Source organism: Panthera pardus, unplaced genomic scaffold (assembly GCF_024362965.1).
Source record: "Panthera pardus isolate Hobbes unplaced genomic scaffold, ASM2436296v1 HiC_scaffold_20, whole genome shotgun sequence".
NCBI classification, from domain to species: Eukaryota; Metazoa; Chordata; class Mammalia; order Carnivora; family Felidae; genus Panthera; species Panthera pardus.
In genome coordinates, this window is record NW_026526766.1 from 63,204,620 (window position 1) to 63,219,161 (window position 14,542).

At 41.8% G+C, this 14,542-nt stretch overlaps 2 protein-coding genes across 2 annotated transcripts in view; both read right to left on the minus strand.

The window, feature by feature from the left end:
* Positions 1-14,542, minus strand: part of GRIN3A (glutamate ionotropic receptor NMDA type subunit 3A) — a 172,550-nt gene that overhangs the window by 14,416 nt on the left and 143,592 nt on the right. The gene's annotated exons all lie outside the window — the stretch shown is intronic.
* Positions 13,253-13,892, minus strand: PPP3R2 (protein phosphatase 3 regulatory subunit B, beta). The gene has a single exon (XM_019454313.2). The coding sequence runs from the start codon at positions 13,818-13,820 to the stop codon at positions 13,308-13,310; it is 513 nt and encodes a 170-aa protein (XP_019309858.1). The 5' UTR covers positions 13,821-13,892; the 3' UTR covers positions 13,253-13,307.

Below are 14,542 nucleotides of genomic sequence, written 5' to 3' on the forward strand. Positions count from 1 at the left end.
CTGGCTATGGATCCAGGACTGTTTGATGCTAAAGCCTGTGCTGCTTTTCAAGCGAACACCATTTACAGGTATCCCTTGTGATCTGAACTCTTAATATTTATTCCCTAGAACAACTTGCAGATATTTTAATTCGAAATCCACCATCTGAATAGAAAATCCACTATAATCTTCCTGTGAGCATCACCGAATGTGTTTAAATTGGGTCTGAGTCTGAGTGATAAGATGTCTCGCGGCAGTTGTGATATTCAGCTGTTCTCCCAGGATCATGTTGAATGAATGTGCTGTGCATTAGCTATGTGCATCTGCTCCACAGATCACGCGAAAAATTTCTTTCTAATAAAGTGGAACTTGCTCAACTTCACATTTAACATTGGCCAGAGGAAGAAGAAGAGAAGCAGTGGATATTCAACGTCAAATCTTGACAATAAATTTAAGCAATGCAGACAAAATGATGGCGGTTGCAAGTGACGGGAGTATGGACATCATTCAGAAGTGCAGTCAGGGCCCAGGGGTGTGTTGTCAAGAGCCACATAAGTGACGGCAAGGCAATGCCAACAGACATGAGGTTCGTGTTTTCCTCATCCCATTGCTTCTTCTGAAGCTTCATTTGATAGCTTGCAGCCACACACATCTGGGGGCTCCAGTGCCAAAGAGAGAAGACTGTCCTAGGATTTAGCCATGGGCAAATCTCACGCATTCATGGCTTCACCTAGTCTTTCACATGCTCGGTCTAGGCCATCTGATGTCACTGAGCTACCTCTTTAATCAATAAGTAACCACTCAAAAATTTGCCTTGCTTATTTTATTTTACTAGATATTATTTGTATTTGTTATGTTTTTTTAACATTTTATTTTAGTATTTACGTTAGTATAAATTCATTGCATTGTGGAGGGAAAACATACTCCACATACTGCACCTGTGAATATCCACTAATTATGCTTTCAAGAAGCGGTATTTTAAATGCTTTATATTATGCAGAAATCGGTGATGGATTGTCATTTATAACAATCCATGCATCATGTCTAAGCTATTAAACATTTATACGTGTCTAAGACCGCTTTAGACAATTTAAAGAAATTGACTGGGGTTTTGGGTGAGGTGGGAATGCTTTGTGTCCTTTTTTGTTTTTGTTTTTCATTTTTCATTTAAAACAATGGAAAGGACTCCCACCATCTGGAAATTCACTAGCCAACATACTTCTAGGAATGGACTAGAATCAGATAAAGGGAGATGCCTGTACTGTCAAATGTCCTGAGTGGTCTCTGCCCACACCATCAGTGCTCCCAGTGATACACAGAGGTCAAGACCACCAATTTCGTTGCTGCCTAAACTGTGCTTTGCGTCTTGCTCAGATGTGGACATTTGAAACATCTGACAGCTGGTTAGATAACTGACTAGTTCTGAAACCTCCAGCAGGAAATGCACTGAAAGTATTTCATGCACCATTTGCCTTAGATGTGACTAAGTCCCGAGCCCCCAGTGCACATCTCTCAACACACGACCACTACCACTTTCTGTATCCTCTAAGGAGTTGTCTATACTTGTTTTCAAGTCCTCTGTCCTCATTCTCTTTTGGATTCACTCCAATCAGGCTTTTTGTCCCAACCTATAACCTCGATGACTCCTGTCGAAGCCATCAATAACCTCCACGTTGCCAAAGCCAGATCAGTTTTCACCTTATTCATGTATCAGGTTGGACACCATTGATTATTTCATCCTCTTTGACATATTTTCTTCACTGTTTCAAGGATACCTTTGTTCTACTTCAGTCTTGTTTACTGGTCCCTCCCCACCTTTCTGATCATAAACGTTGGCATGCCTTTGATTCTTTGGCTATGTTCACTTTCCTATCCAGACTCTTGGCTTTAAATACTACCTATATGTCAATGACTTGTACATTTACATCTTCCCCAACTCTCTACTCAGTCTCTCTACTTGGATATCTAATGGACATCTCAAACTTAACACGTTGAAATAAGCTAACTCCCCGCCCCCCCCCCCCCCCCACACACACACACACTGGAAACTGCTTCTCATAGTCTTTCTCATCAAAGAATCTCCATCCTTGAAATTGCTCAGGCCAAAATCCTTAGAGTCATCTTTGACTCCTCTCTTTCTTTAGCCTTCCATACCTAGTGTGGCTGAAAATATGGTGGACCCTACCTTCAAAGTTTACCCAGAGTCTGATGGCTTTCCACCACCTCCACCAGCCACTCTGGTCTATGCCACCATCATCTCTTACCTAGCCTAATGAAATAGGCTTCTATTTGATTCCCTGACCCCCTCAATCTGTCTTCTGCACAGGATTCAGCTTAACCTCCTCAAAATACCATGTCATTCAATGACTGGTGACAGTATTCCATCTCATATAGAGTAAACATCAGAGTCCTTACAATGGTCTACACGACCTTTCATGATTTAGGCCCACACTTCCTGACTTCATATCCTTCTCTCACTTGTTCATTCTGCTTAGCTACTTGGGCTTTCTCATGCTTCTTTAAGTCTACGGAGCAGGTGAGGGTCTTCGTTTTCTGTTCTCTCTGCCTATAACTCTTTAGCCAGCAATCAATACTGTTCCTTCCCCACATTTTCTGCAAGTCTCTACTCAAATGTCATTTATCAGTAAAGTCTACCCTAACCGTGTGGTTAAAAAGGCAAATCTTGGGGCCTCTGGGTGGCTCAGCGGGTTATGCATCTGACTTCGGCTCAGGTAATGATCTCGCGGTTCGTGAATTGGAGCCTTGCGTCGGGCTCTCTGCTGACAGCTCCAAGCCTTGAGCCTGCTGCGGATTCTGTGTCTCTCTCTCCCTCTCTGCCCCTCCCCTGCTCACACTCTGTCTCTCAAAAATGAATAAACATTAAAAAATTTTATTTTTTTAAAAAGACAAATCCTGCCCTTCTCCCCTTTCTTTCCTGGATACAACCTATCCCCCTCGCTGTTCTTTTTCCCTACTGAGATAATATGTATTAGTTTATTGCCTATTTCACTCCTCAAGTAGAATGTAAGCTCTAAGAGGCCAGGGATTTTGCCCATTTTGTTCTGAGCATACACTAATTGCCTAGAGCAGTGCCTAGCATTTGCTAGGTGTTCAATTAATATTTTTTGAATGAATGGATGAAAGTGTATGAAAGCTGGAATCTTTTTTTTTTTTTTTTGATAATGTAAATGTACACAAAATTTTACCCCAAACACTTTCGTATATCTCAGGAGATTTTTAGAATAATTCTGTGAAGGGAAAGATAGAGATGGATATTCTCAATTGATAGATAAGAAAACAGGCCCGGAGACCTTGGAAAACTTGCCATCCTGACTTCTAATGCCAGTGTTCATCATTCATCACTCTGGGGACCTCACTGGGGGGAAATATATTTACAATTAAAAAAGTAAAAAATTGGAGACAGAATGTAATAATTTTAGCTGGCTTGTGTATATTGTACTGATTTTATTCCCTTCATGTAGTTTTGGTGGGTCTACCAATCACAGATTCCCTGTTCTTTGGCCCCCTAATGCCAAGCATGTGACCCAAGGTAAAACCAATTTGCATCTGAAGCAGAGACTTTTGGCATCGAAAGTGGGTGAGGCTGAGTCATTTCCAATGTCAGTGCCTCAAAGGCATAGGCCCCTATTTCCTGCCACTAATATCCCTTGAATCCCATGGCTCCAGAGGCATCATCAGTTACTCTCTTTCTTACTCCAAAACATCGAGCTCCCCGCTATTCTTTTGATAATCTCTTCTTTTCCCCTCGCTTTAAATTAATCTGTTGCTTGCAACCAAAGAATCTGAGCTGACAGACTGCTTAAAGGATTAAGCTCCTCTAGCTCTGAGGTACAAATACAACCTCTCTTGATATAGACTTTATTTCTCATGCAGAACCCTGAAATGAATGGGTGAGCCTGTTCTAGGCTGATTTCTCTGACAGGGTGAGGCTTTGCTTTTCTCTGCCTCCAAAAGCTCAGTGTATAGTAGGTGCTCAATAAATAGCTTATTAAATACAGTATATATCTGAAAAGAAACTTAGTGATTACTCTCATGATTTCCAACACCTTGTAAATATGCTTCTTTCAGAGCAAAATAACTGCAAGAACCAGGGGAGATCATTTCATATTTCAGTGATTTAGTGCTTTAAACTTTGCATGGTCTCCTCTTTGAGTCTGCAAAATCCAATCCTGGTATTCACAATAATTTTCGTTGTTCTTAAAAAATTTTTTTTTAATTTATTTTTTGAGAGAGAGACAGAGAGAGCAAGCAGGGGAGGGAGAGCGAGAATCCCAAGCAGGCTCCACACTGTCAGCACAGAGCTAGCCTAGATGTGGGGCTTGAATTCGCAAACCATGAGATCATGACCTAAGCTGCAACCAAGAGTCGGACGCTTAACAGACTGAGCCACTCAAGTGCCCCTTTCGATTTTCTTTCATAAGAACAGCCCCTACTCCTGTTCTTATTAAAGAAAAACAAAAGGGGTGCCTGGGTGGCTCAGTCGGTTGAATGTCTGACTTAAGCTCAGGTTATGATCTCACGGCTCGTGGATTTGAGCCCCGTGTCAGGCTCTGTGCTGACAGTGGAGCCTGCTTCAGATTCTGTGTTTCCCTCTCTCTCTGCCCCTCCCCACTCACACTCTCTCTCAAAAATAAACATTAAAAAAAAAAAAAAAAGAATAGGAGTAGGTGGGGGGAATAATGGTTTTTAGTGAGAGGTAAAGAAAAGAAAGGCTGTGGAGCTTCTGAAATATGGATGACTCCTAGATACTTGGAAGCAAGATGAGTAGGAAGCAAATGCTGTTTCTAATTTGGAAAACCTGATTTATATATATATTTTTGCCACCCACTCTTTTGACCAGAAGAACAGCAGCTCAATAAATTTGGCAGATTCGTTGTTGCGTCTATACATACTACCCTCTGAGGGTAGTCTGAGCTGTCAGCACAAAGCCTGACACGGGGCTCAAACCCACAGACCGCAAGATCATGACCTGAGCCCAACTGGGCTGCTTAACTGACTGAGCCAGCCAGTAGCCCCTACCTCTGTCTTCTTTAACCTGGAATCTGCTTAATGGCTCTGTCACCATGGCACTGCCCATGCTGCTGAAGAAATTCTCTCTCTCTCTGTTGCTTACATTTCTCAAGCCCCTGTTCCTTCTAGGCTTTGACAACCATTTTTTAGCCTTGGACCTGGTGCTCAATTTGCCACATTAGCTCCATTGTGCAGTCTTTTGAAAATCTAAATTTATTATTAAAACAACTCAGAAAAATATTTCTAAAACTTAGAGATGATTAACCATAATCCTTTTCCTATACAAATACTTTCTTGTTTAAAAAAATATTTTAGGGGCACCTGGGTGGCCCAGTTGGTTGAGTGTCCGACTTCCAGTCAGGTCATGATATCTCAGTTAGTGAGTTCAAGCCCCACATCAGGCTCACTGCTATCAGCCTGTCAGTGAAGTGCGCTGCTTTGGACCCTCTGTCCCCCTCTCTCTATCCCTCCGCCTCTTGCACTATCCCAAAAATAAATACAAATTTTTTTTTTTATTTTTCAGTAATCTCTACACCCAACATGGGGCTTGTGAGAAATAAGCCACTGACCCAATCAAAGGAGGGACACGGATACTAGGAGCACAGTGAAGTGAGGCTTTAATCAACGTTCTTGCAAGAGTGCGTCTGATGGGCAGGCACACTTGGGGCAGTTACAGCAGACAATCTATCTCCTAGCTTGCAAGTCCCTCCCCTGGCTCCTCATTGGCTGAGTACTACAGAGGTTACAGCCTTATGCAGACATCACCTATGTCCTATGCCTACTAAGGCAAAAAGTAGTCTGATTGGAACAAATGTACATTCCCTGAGGTGATGCAGAGACTTTTGGTCCCTCTCCCCTTTGTTCTTTGGTTCATGCTTATTGCAAAGGCCATGAAAATAAGCCTAGTGAAGCAGAGAGGGGAAGAAGAACCAGGAAGTGAAGGGCTCAAGGGTCTGGGACTCCATTATGGGGGAGGGAGAGCTTCATATATATATATATATATATATATATATATATATTTCCAATAGGTTGTAAACCTACTGTTAATTAGACAGCACAGCTTTTGTTTGCTTTTTCTGAAAATGAATCATCTCCCTTCCTTCTCACAGGGCTCAAACTCACAAACCCAAGGTCAAGAGTCTCATGCTCTACCAACTGAGCCAGCCAGATGACCCTACAAATACTTTCTTTCAATTCTTCATTTTCTCTTCTGAACTGCATATGAACCATACACATATGTATTTTCCAGAGTTATGTAACCATAACATATAACAATCATCCTTTTTAAAAAACAATACAATTTTTAAAAAATGTGAGTTTAGTCATTTTATTAATTTTAATGACTCTATATTATCACCTATTATTTATCATAATTGACTTAACTAATCTCAAACTGTCAAGTGTTTGATTTTCTTTAATATTATTCATTATACATACACGATAAATATTGCTGCAACAAAAAATAATTTGTGTATAGCATTTAAAAATTGTTTTTGCTTCTCTGACATACATATTGCAATGTGTGATGTTAACAGGTTAGCGAGTATAACCATTCTGATGCCTTGTAGTGTGTGAAACAGCCCTCACAAAATGTGAAGAAAATCATTCCCAGGGCTGCCACAATGCACAGATTGCTCACATTCTTGCCAAGCCTGTTTCTTTCTTTCTTTTTTTTTTAAGTTTATTTATTTTTGAGAGTGAGAGAGAGACAGAGTGTGAGTGGGGGAGGGGCAGAAAAAGGGAGACAGAATCCGAAACAGGCTCCAGGCTCTGAGCTGTCAGCATAGAGCCTGATGTGGGGCTCGAGCCCACAGACTGTGAGATCAAGAGCTGAGCCGAAATTAGACGCTCAACCGACTGAGCCACCCAGGCACCCCAAGCCTGTTTCATAATTAATCATTTTTTCCTGTTTTAAATGTTCTGATTTGTATTTATTTAGTGAGGCTATTTTTTGATGTTTGTTTTTCCTATCTCCTTTTGTATGAATACTATATTTGTATCCTTTGCCAATTATAGATTTCAGACAAGGTGAGGCTTTTTACTGGAAAAAGCTATTAACCTCTTTCCAAACATGTTATTTATGTTTCTCTAATTTTTAAGTTTTACTGTTAGCTTTGTTAGATTTTATTATACAGAAGTTTGAAATTTTATATGGTACATTTATTTTGACTATTATAAATTCTTCTTTTGTTTCTGTTGTTACAAGAGTATCAGTTGGGATAAATGTTTTATGAGCAGTTGCTTTATTTCTGAAAAATAACGGGCACTTTAATCCATCCTGAGCTTTTGTACTAAAGAGTGGAACACGTTATTTTCTCTTTGTTGAGACTTTCCATTTCAGCTCCTTGCTTCAGAGGTGCCTTAGTCAATGAAAGCTCACACTCATCTTGGGGTGGCATGCATTCCTTTATGATATGGGCTTTGATTTAAAATTTTCAGATTTTAAAAATATTGGAAAATAAAAAAATTGTGAGGACGGGGACACATGGGTGGCTCAGTCAGTTAAGTGTCCAAGTCTTGATTTTGGCTCAGGTCATGATCTCATGGCTCGTGAGATCGAGCCCCACGTCAGCCTCTGCGCTAACAATGTGGAGACTGTTTGGGATTCTCTCTTTCCCTCTTTCTCTGCCTCCCTCCTGCTCGCATGCCTGTGAGCTCTCTCTCTCTTTCTCTCTCAAAATAAATAAACATTAAAAATTTGTGAGGACAAACATCATGTAAAGCGAACAACAAAAAAATTCACTGGTGGGTCAGAGTAAGCCTCTGAACTGTCAGGTTGTATGCAGCTTTCTGGCTGCTGGTGTCCCTTCAGTGTTCTGTTTTTTCATTGTGAATCAGCTAATGCCTTTAAAGCTGACACATGATTTGCTGCTCTTCACACAGTCATCAGCCTTTGGGATAGCTACAGTAGCAAATATGAAAGGAGAGGGGTCCAGTTCTGATTCTCAGTCTAGTGGCCTGACTTTTATGATGTCACCTTGTCCTTAAAAACACCCAAACCTCTTCCTTTTTGAGGCATGCAAAATAGACAAAACACAGTAGCTGTACCAATGGCCTCCTACATGCTAACAGAGAGAATCAATAGCATAGAGAAGTGAAGAATAGAATTTGTAACTAAACAACACAAAAATTTCCTGAGCATTTTCCCTGAGAATGTGTCTAAAGCATGATAGACTTAAGAGGATAAACCAACAGTGCTAAGGCTGTATTTTCTCCTGTGTTTAAAAAAAAGAGGTGTTTAGTGGTTTGGGATTACAACATATGGTAGAGAGCAGAGACAATTCATTAATATAGGATTCCTAACAACATATTGTTACTGACCTGTACAGCTGCGGAGTATATTGGTTGCTGTTATCAGTTTAATCTAAATACTGTCACTTATTTTTCAAAATGAGATGAAGGTAGAAGATAACTTAAGACTGTCTTGCTTAAATGACATGTCAGATAAAGGGATAGTATCCAAAATCTAGAAAGAACTTATCAAACTCAACACCCAAAAAAATGAATAATCCAGTGAAGAAATGGGCAAAAGACATGAATAGACACTTCTCCAAAGAAGACATCTAGATGGCTGACACATGAAAAAATGCTCCACATCACTCATCATCAGGGAAATACAAATTAAAACCACAATGAGATACCACCTCACAGCTGTCAGAATGGCAAACATTAACAACTCAGGCAACAACAGATGTTGGCGAGGATGGGGAGAAAGAGGATCTCTTTTGCATTGCTGGTGGGAACGCAAACTGGTGCAGCCACTCTGGAAAACAGTATGGAGGTTCCTCAAAAGATTAAAAATAGAACTACCCTATGACCCAGCAATTGCACTACTAGGTATATATCCAAGGGATACAGGTGTGCTGTTTTGAAGGGGCACATGCACCCCAATGTTTATAGCAGCACTACTGACAATAGCCAGAGTATGGAAAGAGCCCATATGTCCATCGGCAGATGAATGGATAAAGAAGATGTGGTATATGTGTACACACACACACACACACACACACACACACATACACACACACACACAAAATGGAGTATTACTTGACAATCAAAAAGAATGAAATCTTGCCATTTGCAACTATATAGATGGAACTGGAGGATATTATGCTAAGCGAAATTAGTCAGAGAAAGACAAATATCATGACTTCACTCATATGAGGACTTTAAGAGACAAAACAGATGAACATAAGGGAAGGGAAACAAAAATAATATAAAAACAGGGGGATAAAACCTAAAAGACTCCTAAATATAGAGAACAAAGAGGGTTGCTGGAGGGGTTGTGGGAGGGGGGATAGGCTAAATGGGTAAGGGGCATTAAGGAATCTACTCCTGAAATCATTGTTGCACCATGTGCTAACTTGGATGTAAATTAAACAATAAATTAAAACACTTTTTTAATCTTTTCTAAAAAAAAAAAAAAAAAAAAAAAAGGACTGCCTTGCCTAACTCTCCCCACCCACCACCCGCAATGTGCAGAATGAAAGTGGAGGGGGCTGCTTGCTTCTTGACAGTTCATACCTTTGGTGAAAACTGAGGCTTGATTACATTAATAAGACTATCAGAGGGGCGCCTGGGTGGCTCAGTCGGTTAAGTGTCCGACTTCGGCTCAGGTCATGACCTTGTTGTTCGTGGGTTCGAGCCCTGCATCGGGCTCTGTGTTGACAGCTCAGAGCCTGGAGCCTGCTTCAGATTCTGTTTCTCCCTCTCTCTGTCCCTCCCCCACTTGCTCTCTGTCTGTCTCTCAAAGATAAATAAATGTTAAAAAAAAAATCAAAAACAAAAAAAGACTATCAGAAATAATCTGAAGTGGGTAAATATAAGAACTATAAAAAATAGGTGGCAATGCGGTGAGGTGGAAAAAGCTCAGTGTTTGGGGTCAGAAAGCCTGGTTTAGGTTCTTGCTTTGCTGTTCACCAGCTGGGAGACCTTGGAGAAGATTCTAGATCTCTCTACAGCATCATCTGTTAAACTGAATGATGGCACCTACTTCACAGTGTTGTTATGACTAAATGATATAATAAATGTAACAATACCTGGGACAGGGGTTCAATAAGTGTTAACTACCATTATCACTCCAAGAAGTTGTACAGAACTAGATTTGTTGGCAACCGACAATTAACAGAAAAATCAGAGTATTCTAACTTGGAAATGAATGTGATCTTTCTTCCCAAATATCCATACAACCAAACACCTATACAGTCAGATCTTTCCAATTGCTGAAGCTAGGAACAGGCTCTTAGTTCAAGGTCATTGCCATAAAGCCCTGACTGATTGAGCAATTAGCTTGTTAATTCTCGCCAGTCCAAAAGCTGAAATATTTTTCCTCTTCTTGTTAAATTTAAACATGTAATCCAACATGTTTCAAACCCTTGGTCATAATTTAAAATTTCTGTATTTTAATGTGCACATTGCAGAGTACATAAATAATGTCTCCGAGAGGCCTTCTTGGCTAACACTACCATGCTCGCTTTCCTCATGCAAAGTTTCCTCCACAAAAATCAAACAGGTTGGGCTTGAATGACAGTCTTTTATTTTTTAAAAAACATTTTAATAGACTATTTGAAGAACAGGCTTACAGAAATGTGTAGAAAGTATAAAACGTTTGCATATATGCATATATCCCTTCTTGCCTACACAGCTTCAGTTAGTAAGCTCTTCAAGGGGTGCATTTCTTTCAAGTGATGGACCAACTTGATAGGTTTATTGTTAACTAAATTGCATCATTTACATTAGGCCCACTCTTTGTGTCGTGCCTTTTATGGACTTTTCCAAAATGGGCAATGTCATATATTCATCATTAGAGTATCATACAGAACAGTTTTGCACTCCTAAATATGCCCTGTGCTCCACCCGTCCATCTTCCTCTCCTTCGGGGCTTCTGGCAACCTCTGACCTGATCTTTTTATCAGAATGAGGGTCTTTCATTTTAACTTTCTCCAGTCAAGAAGTCTTTGTTCCTTCTGCAAATGAGAGGGTGGGAAGGACTATGACATTGCTTCCTTTCTGGATTACACAAATGTTCAGTTAATTTTAGAGTGGTGTGGCTGAATACTAAGTAAGGGTTCAAAAAGAACCAATAGGCCTCCTGTTTCATATATATATATATATATATATATATATATATATATATATATACACACACACATATGTATATATATGTATGTATGTACACACACACACACACACACACACACACATATATGAATGGAAGGGAATTAGAATGAACCCATTGTGTTCTAGGCACTTTACATGTTTTATTTATTTTTATTTATTTTTTTAGTAGTCTCTACACCTACTCACAATGCCTAGATCAAGAATCGTATGGTCTACTGACCGAGACAACCATGTTTTATCTTTTCGAATCCTCTAAATAACCATAGGAGGGATCCTTGTTTTAATTAGGAGAAATGACACTGAGAGGTTAAGTAACTTGCTCATGCTCACACAGCTAATAAGTGACTGTCATAAAAACCCAGTTGTAAATGAATCCAAACCCACTTGTGTCTGAACCTTTGAATGATGTTATCCTGCAACAGGGGTATGACTCATAACACTACAGGGTTGGTACCATTTACTAATCATTAATACATTAGGACCGTACAGGAATTAAGGGGACAAAGAGTCCTATCTTTTGTGGTTCCAAGATAATCTACTAAATAAAAAGTAGGAGAGCCTTTGGCAGATGGGTGCCCTGACAGTAAAATTGTGGACTTATTTTTCTTTTGTTTTTTCAAGACGAGCTACTGTCTTCTTCAAAACATAGGAATAATAATATCTTTCAAATAGATCTTCCTCATCCTGAGCAACACCACCTGAGTTTTGTCCAGTGTAGGGAGAGTATGTCTCATTGTCCTGGTGTTTTGAGACCAGGGGGAGTGTCCACTCTGAGGAAGAGGATTGGTGGGAAGTGGCAGATGCTGGGACCAAGGACAGCATGTTTTCTGAGAACTGACAGTAAGTGGGGCCTTGGAGAGCTGGTAACATCTGGGATACAGGCAGTGGTAGATTTACTGGTACGATGGTTCTCCAAACAGAACAAAACAAAAACCTTTTGCTCCTTTCTGTGGTATACTAGTTCCACCACAACCAATTTCAAACTATCGACATGACAACACTGAACACAGGGGTAGGAAGAGATGCATACACACTGATCCAGTGTGAACAGGCTCTGGTACACCCTTTGGCTGCAGATTTATTAGGGTGTGAGGAATGAAAAGTCCTCCCTTCTCTCAGTTTCCCTGCCAGGCCCCAGGTCTTATGTTTAAAGCTAAGTTTTAGTCAGTGCAGACAGCATTCCCCCTGCCTGCTGCAGAGATATGTTTGCCCATCTCTTCATCTTTTGAGTACCAGGAGCAACACCACTTCAGCATCCCAGGGGAAGCCCGCTGCAGCTGAGATCTTCACTGACTCTGCCTTGTGGGAAGAACGACTCTGAATCTGTCCCCTTCCCTTTAATTGGGGGTTGGCGGGTGGTGGTGAGTTTTGGAGGTGAGAGCTTTCTAAGAAGGTCCCTGCCCTGTCTGTCTGGAAGCAACCTTAACCAAACTTAATATTGGGGGCGGGTAGCCCATCCTGAAAGACTGACCACCACTGAGGCTGATAGTTGGGCTGGGCATTCAGCCCAGGCTTAGTATTTCTTGCAAGAGCCCTGAGACCAGCCTCTGGGCAGGAGCTGGAACAATGAGACAGGAGGAGCCCTTCAGACATGCTCAGGGATTTCTGGATGAAGATGGGAAGGGGGCTGCAGCCTGGGAAAGGGAAGGATGGGCTTTCCCTGTCCAGAGAGAGCTGCCTAAAAGGTGCTCAGCCAAGAGAAATATATTTATTCCTGTTGCCACAATAGGAAGTTAACAATCTGTCAAAAAATACCTGGATACCACAGATAAATGAAAGCAGTTCACCTAACACCTGACTGAAATTGTGCAGTTTTCTCCCCTATGTACAAGCATGAGAAGTAGAGGCAAAGAAGTGAATATATTCTTATTTTTGAAGTTTTCAACTTCTTCTTGACTCTTTATAGTTTGGTTTCTGGATCAAAGCAAAGAAAAAGACGTTTATAAAAGCCATTTGTTTTTCTTTCCCCACCACGCTCCTCTGGGGTGTTACCCTGAATCACTGAGAGAAGAATTAATAACACTGAGCTGGTCATGAGGTTCACGTTAGACAATGTGGCTTCACAAAGAGAAACACTTCCAAATAAGTCAAGAGAGACAGGTGCTGGGTTGCCTGGAGCTGATCTTGAAAGAGACAGGTTAAGTGAGAGTTGGTGGGTGGTGCTCTTAAAAAAAGGCTCACACAATTACCACCAACTTCTTGTGGACCTCCAGGTTTCCAACCACCGCACTGAATTCCTCGAAGGATATTCTCCCGTCGCCATCCCTGTCCAGGATGATGATGGTTTTGTCCACGATCTGCTGTAACTGCCAGTCTTGCAGGTTGTTCCCCACCATCATCTTCAGCACCTGGAACAGCTCCCCGTTGGAAATGTAGCCGTCTTTATCCATGTCGTAGATGCTGAAGGCAAACCTCAACTTCTGCTCCTCGTCCCCCCTGACGCTGAACTGGGAGGTCCCCACGACGAACTCCTCAAAGTCCACCTCTCCATTGCCGTTGGTGTCGAAGATGTCGATCACTCGCTGCACCAACGGGTTCTGCCGCAGCTCGGGCAGGGACAAGAACTCGTCCACGCTCAGAGAGCCCGAACAGTCCAAGTCCAGCTTCTTAAACCTCTTGCTCAGCCTTTTAATTTCATCGTGGTTGAAGTGGGAGCACATCTCCGTTGGGTAACTAGCTTCATTTCCCATCGTGGATGCAGGCACCCGTTCGCAGGGGCGGTGGGCGCGGGCGGGTTCAGGCTGGACAGTTGCGCGGTGGGAGGGCTCGGCTGGCTTGGAGGGCTCGCGGGACACCCACGACCAGACGGAACAGGGAGGGAGCGGGGAGGGGACACGGAGCAGAGGGGGAGAAGCCAGGAGGATGGGTAGGAGAGAGTGGAGGGTGGAGCAGGGTGGGGATAGGTATGGGGGTTTGGGGGGGGGGTGGTGGATGGATGCCCAGCACAGCAAGGCTGAGAGGATGCCACGCCCTCCTTCCTTCCCTCCACCACTGGTGGTTTTCTCCCTAGCCCCCTTGCTAGTATTTTATCTTCTCCCTTTCTCTCTTTTCCTTAGAAAGTAAATTCCAATGGGGCAGTATCCCCAGCACAGGGCCTGACATGCAGTATGTACTTAATAAACATACATATCAAATAAATGAGTGAGCAGCAGTCAAGGGCTCTTTATGCAAGCCTCGTGTAAGGTCTAAATGAGATGATACATCAAAGTCTTGGTGGTTATACATACTTCCTAAATTCTCCGGGGGAGGGGAAGCCACAATTGACATCCTTCCTACGGTGGTCACTGACTTGTTTCAGGACATGGGGTTCAGGGTCTTTGTAAGAGACCACCCAGATGTCACATGTAATTTCTCACATGGATCACTTATAGGCAGTAACATATTCCTGAGGAGTACACACAATGCTGAACTC

Coding starts and splice junctions, on each gene's coding strand:
- PPP3R2 (XM_019454313.2), bottom strand. CDS start 13,820: ATGGGAAATGAAGCTAGTTACCCAACGGAGATGTGCTCCCACTTCAAC.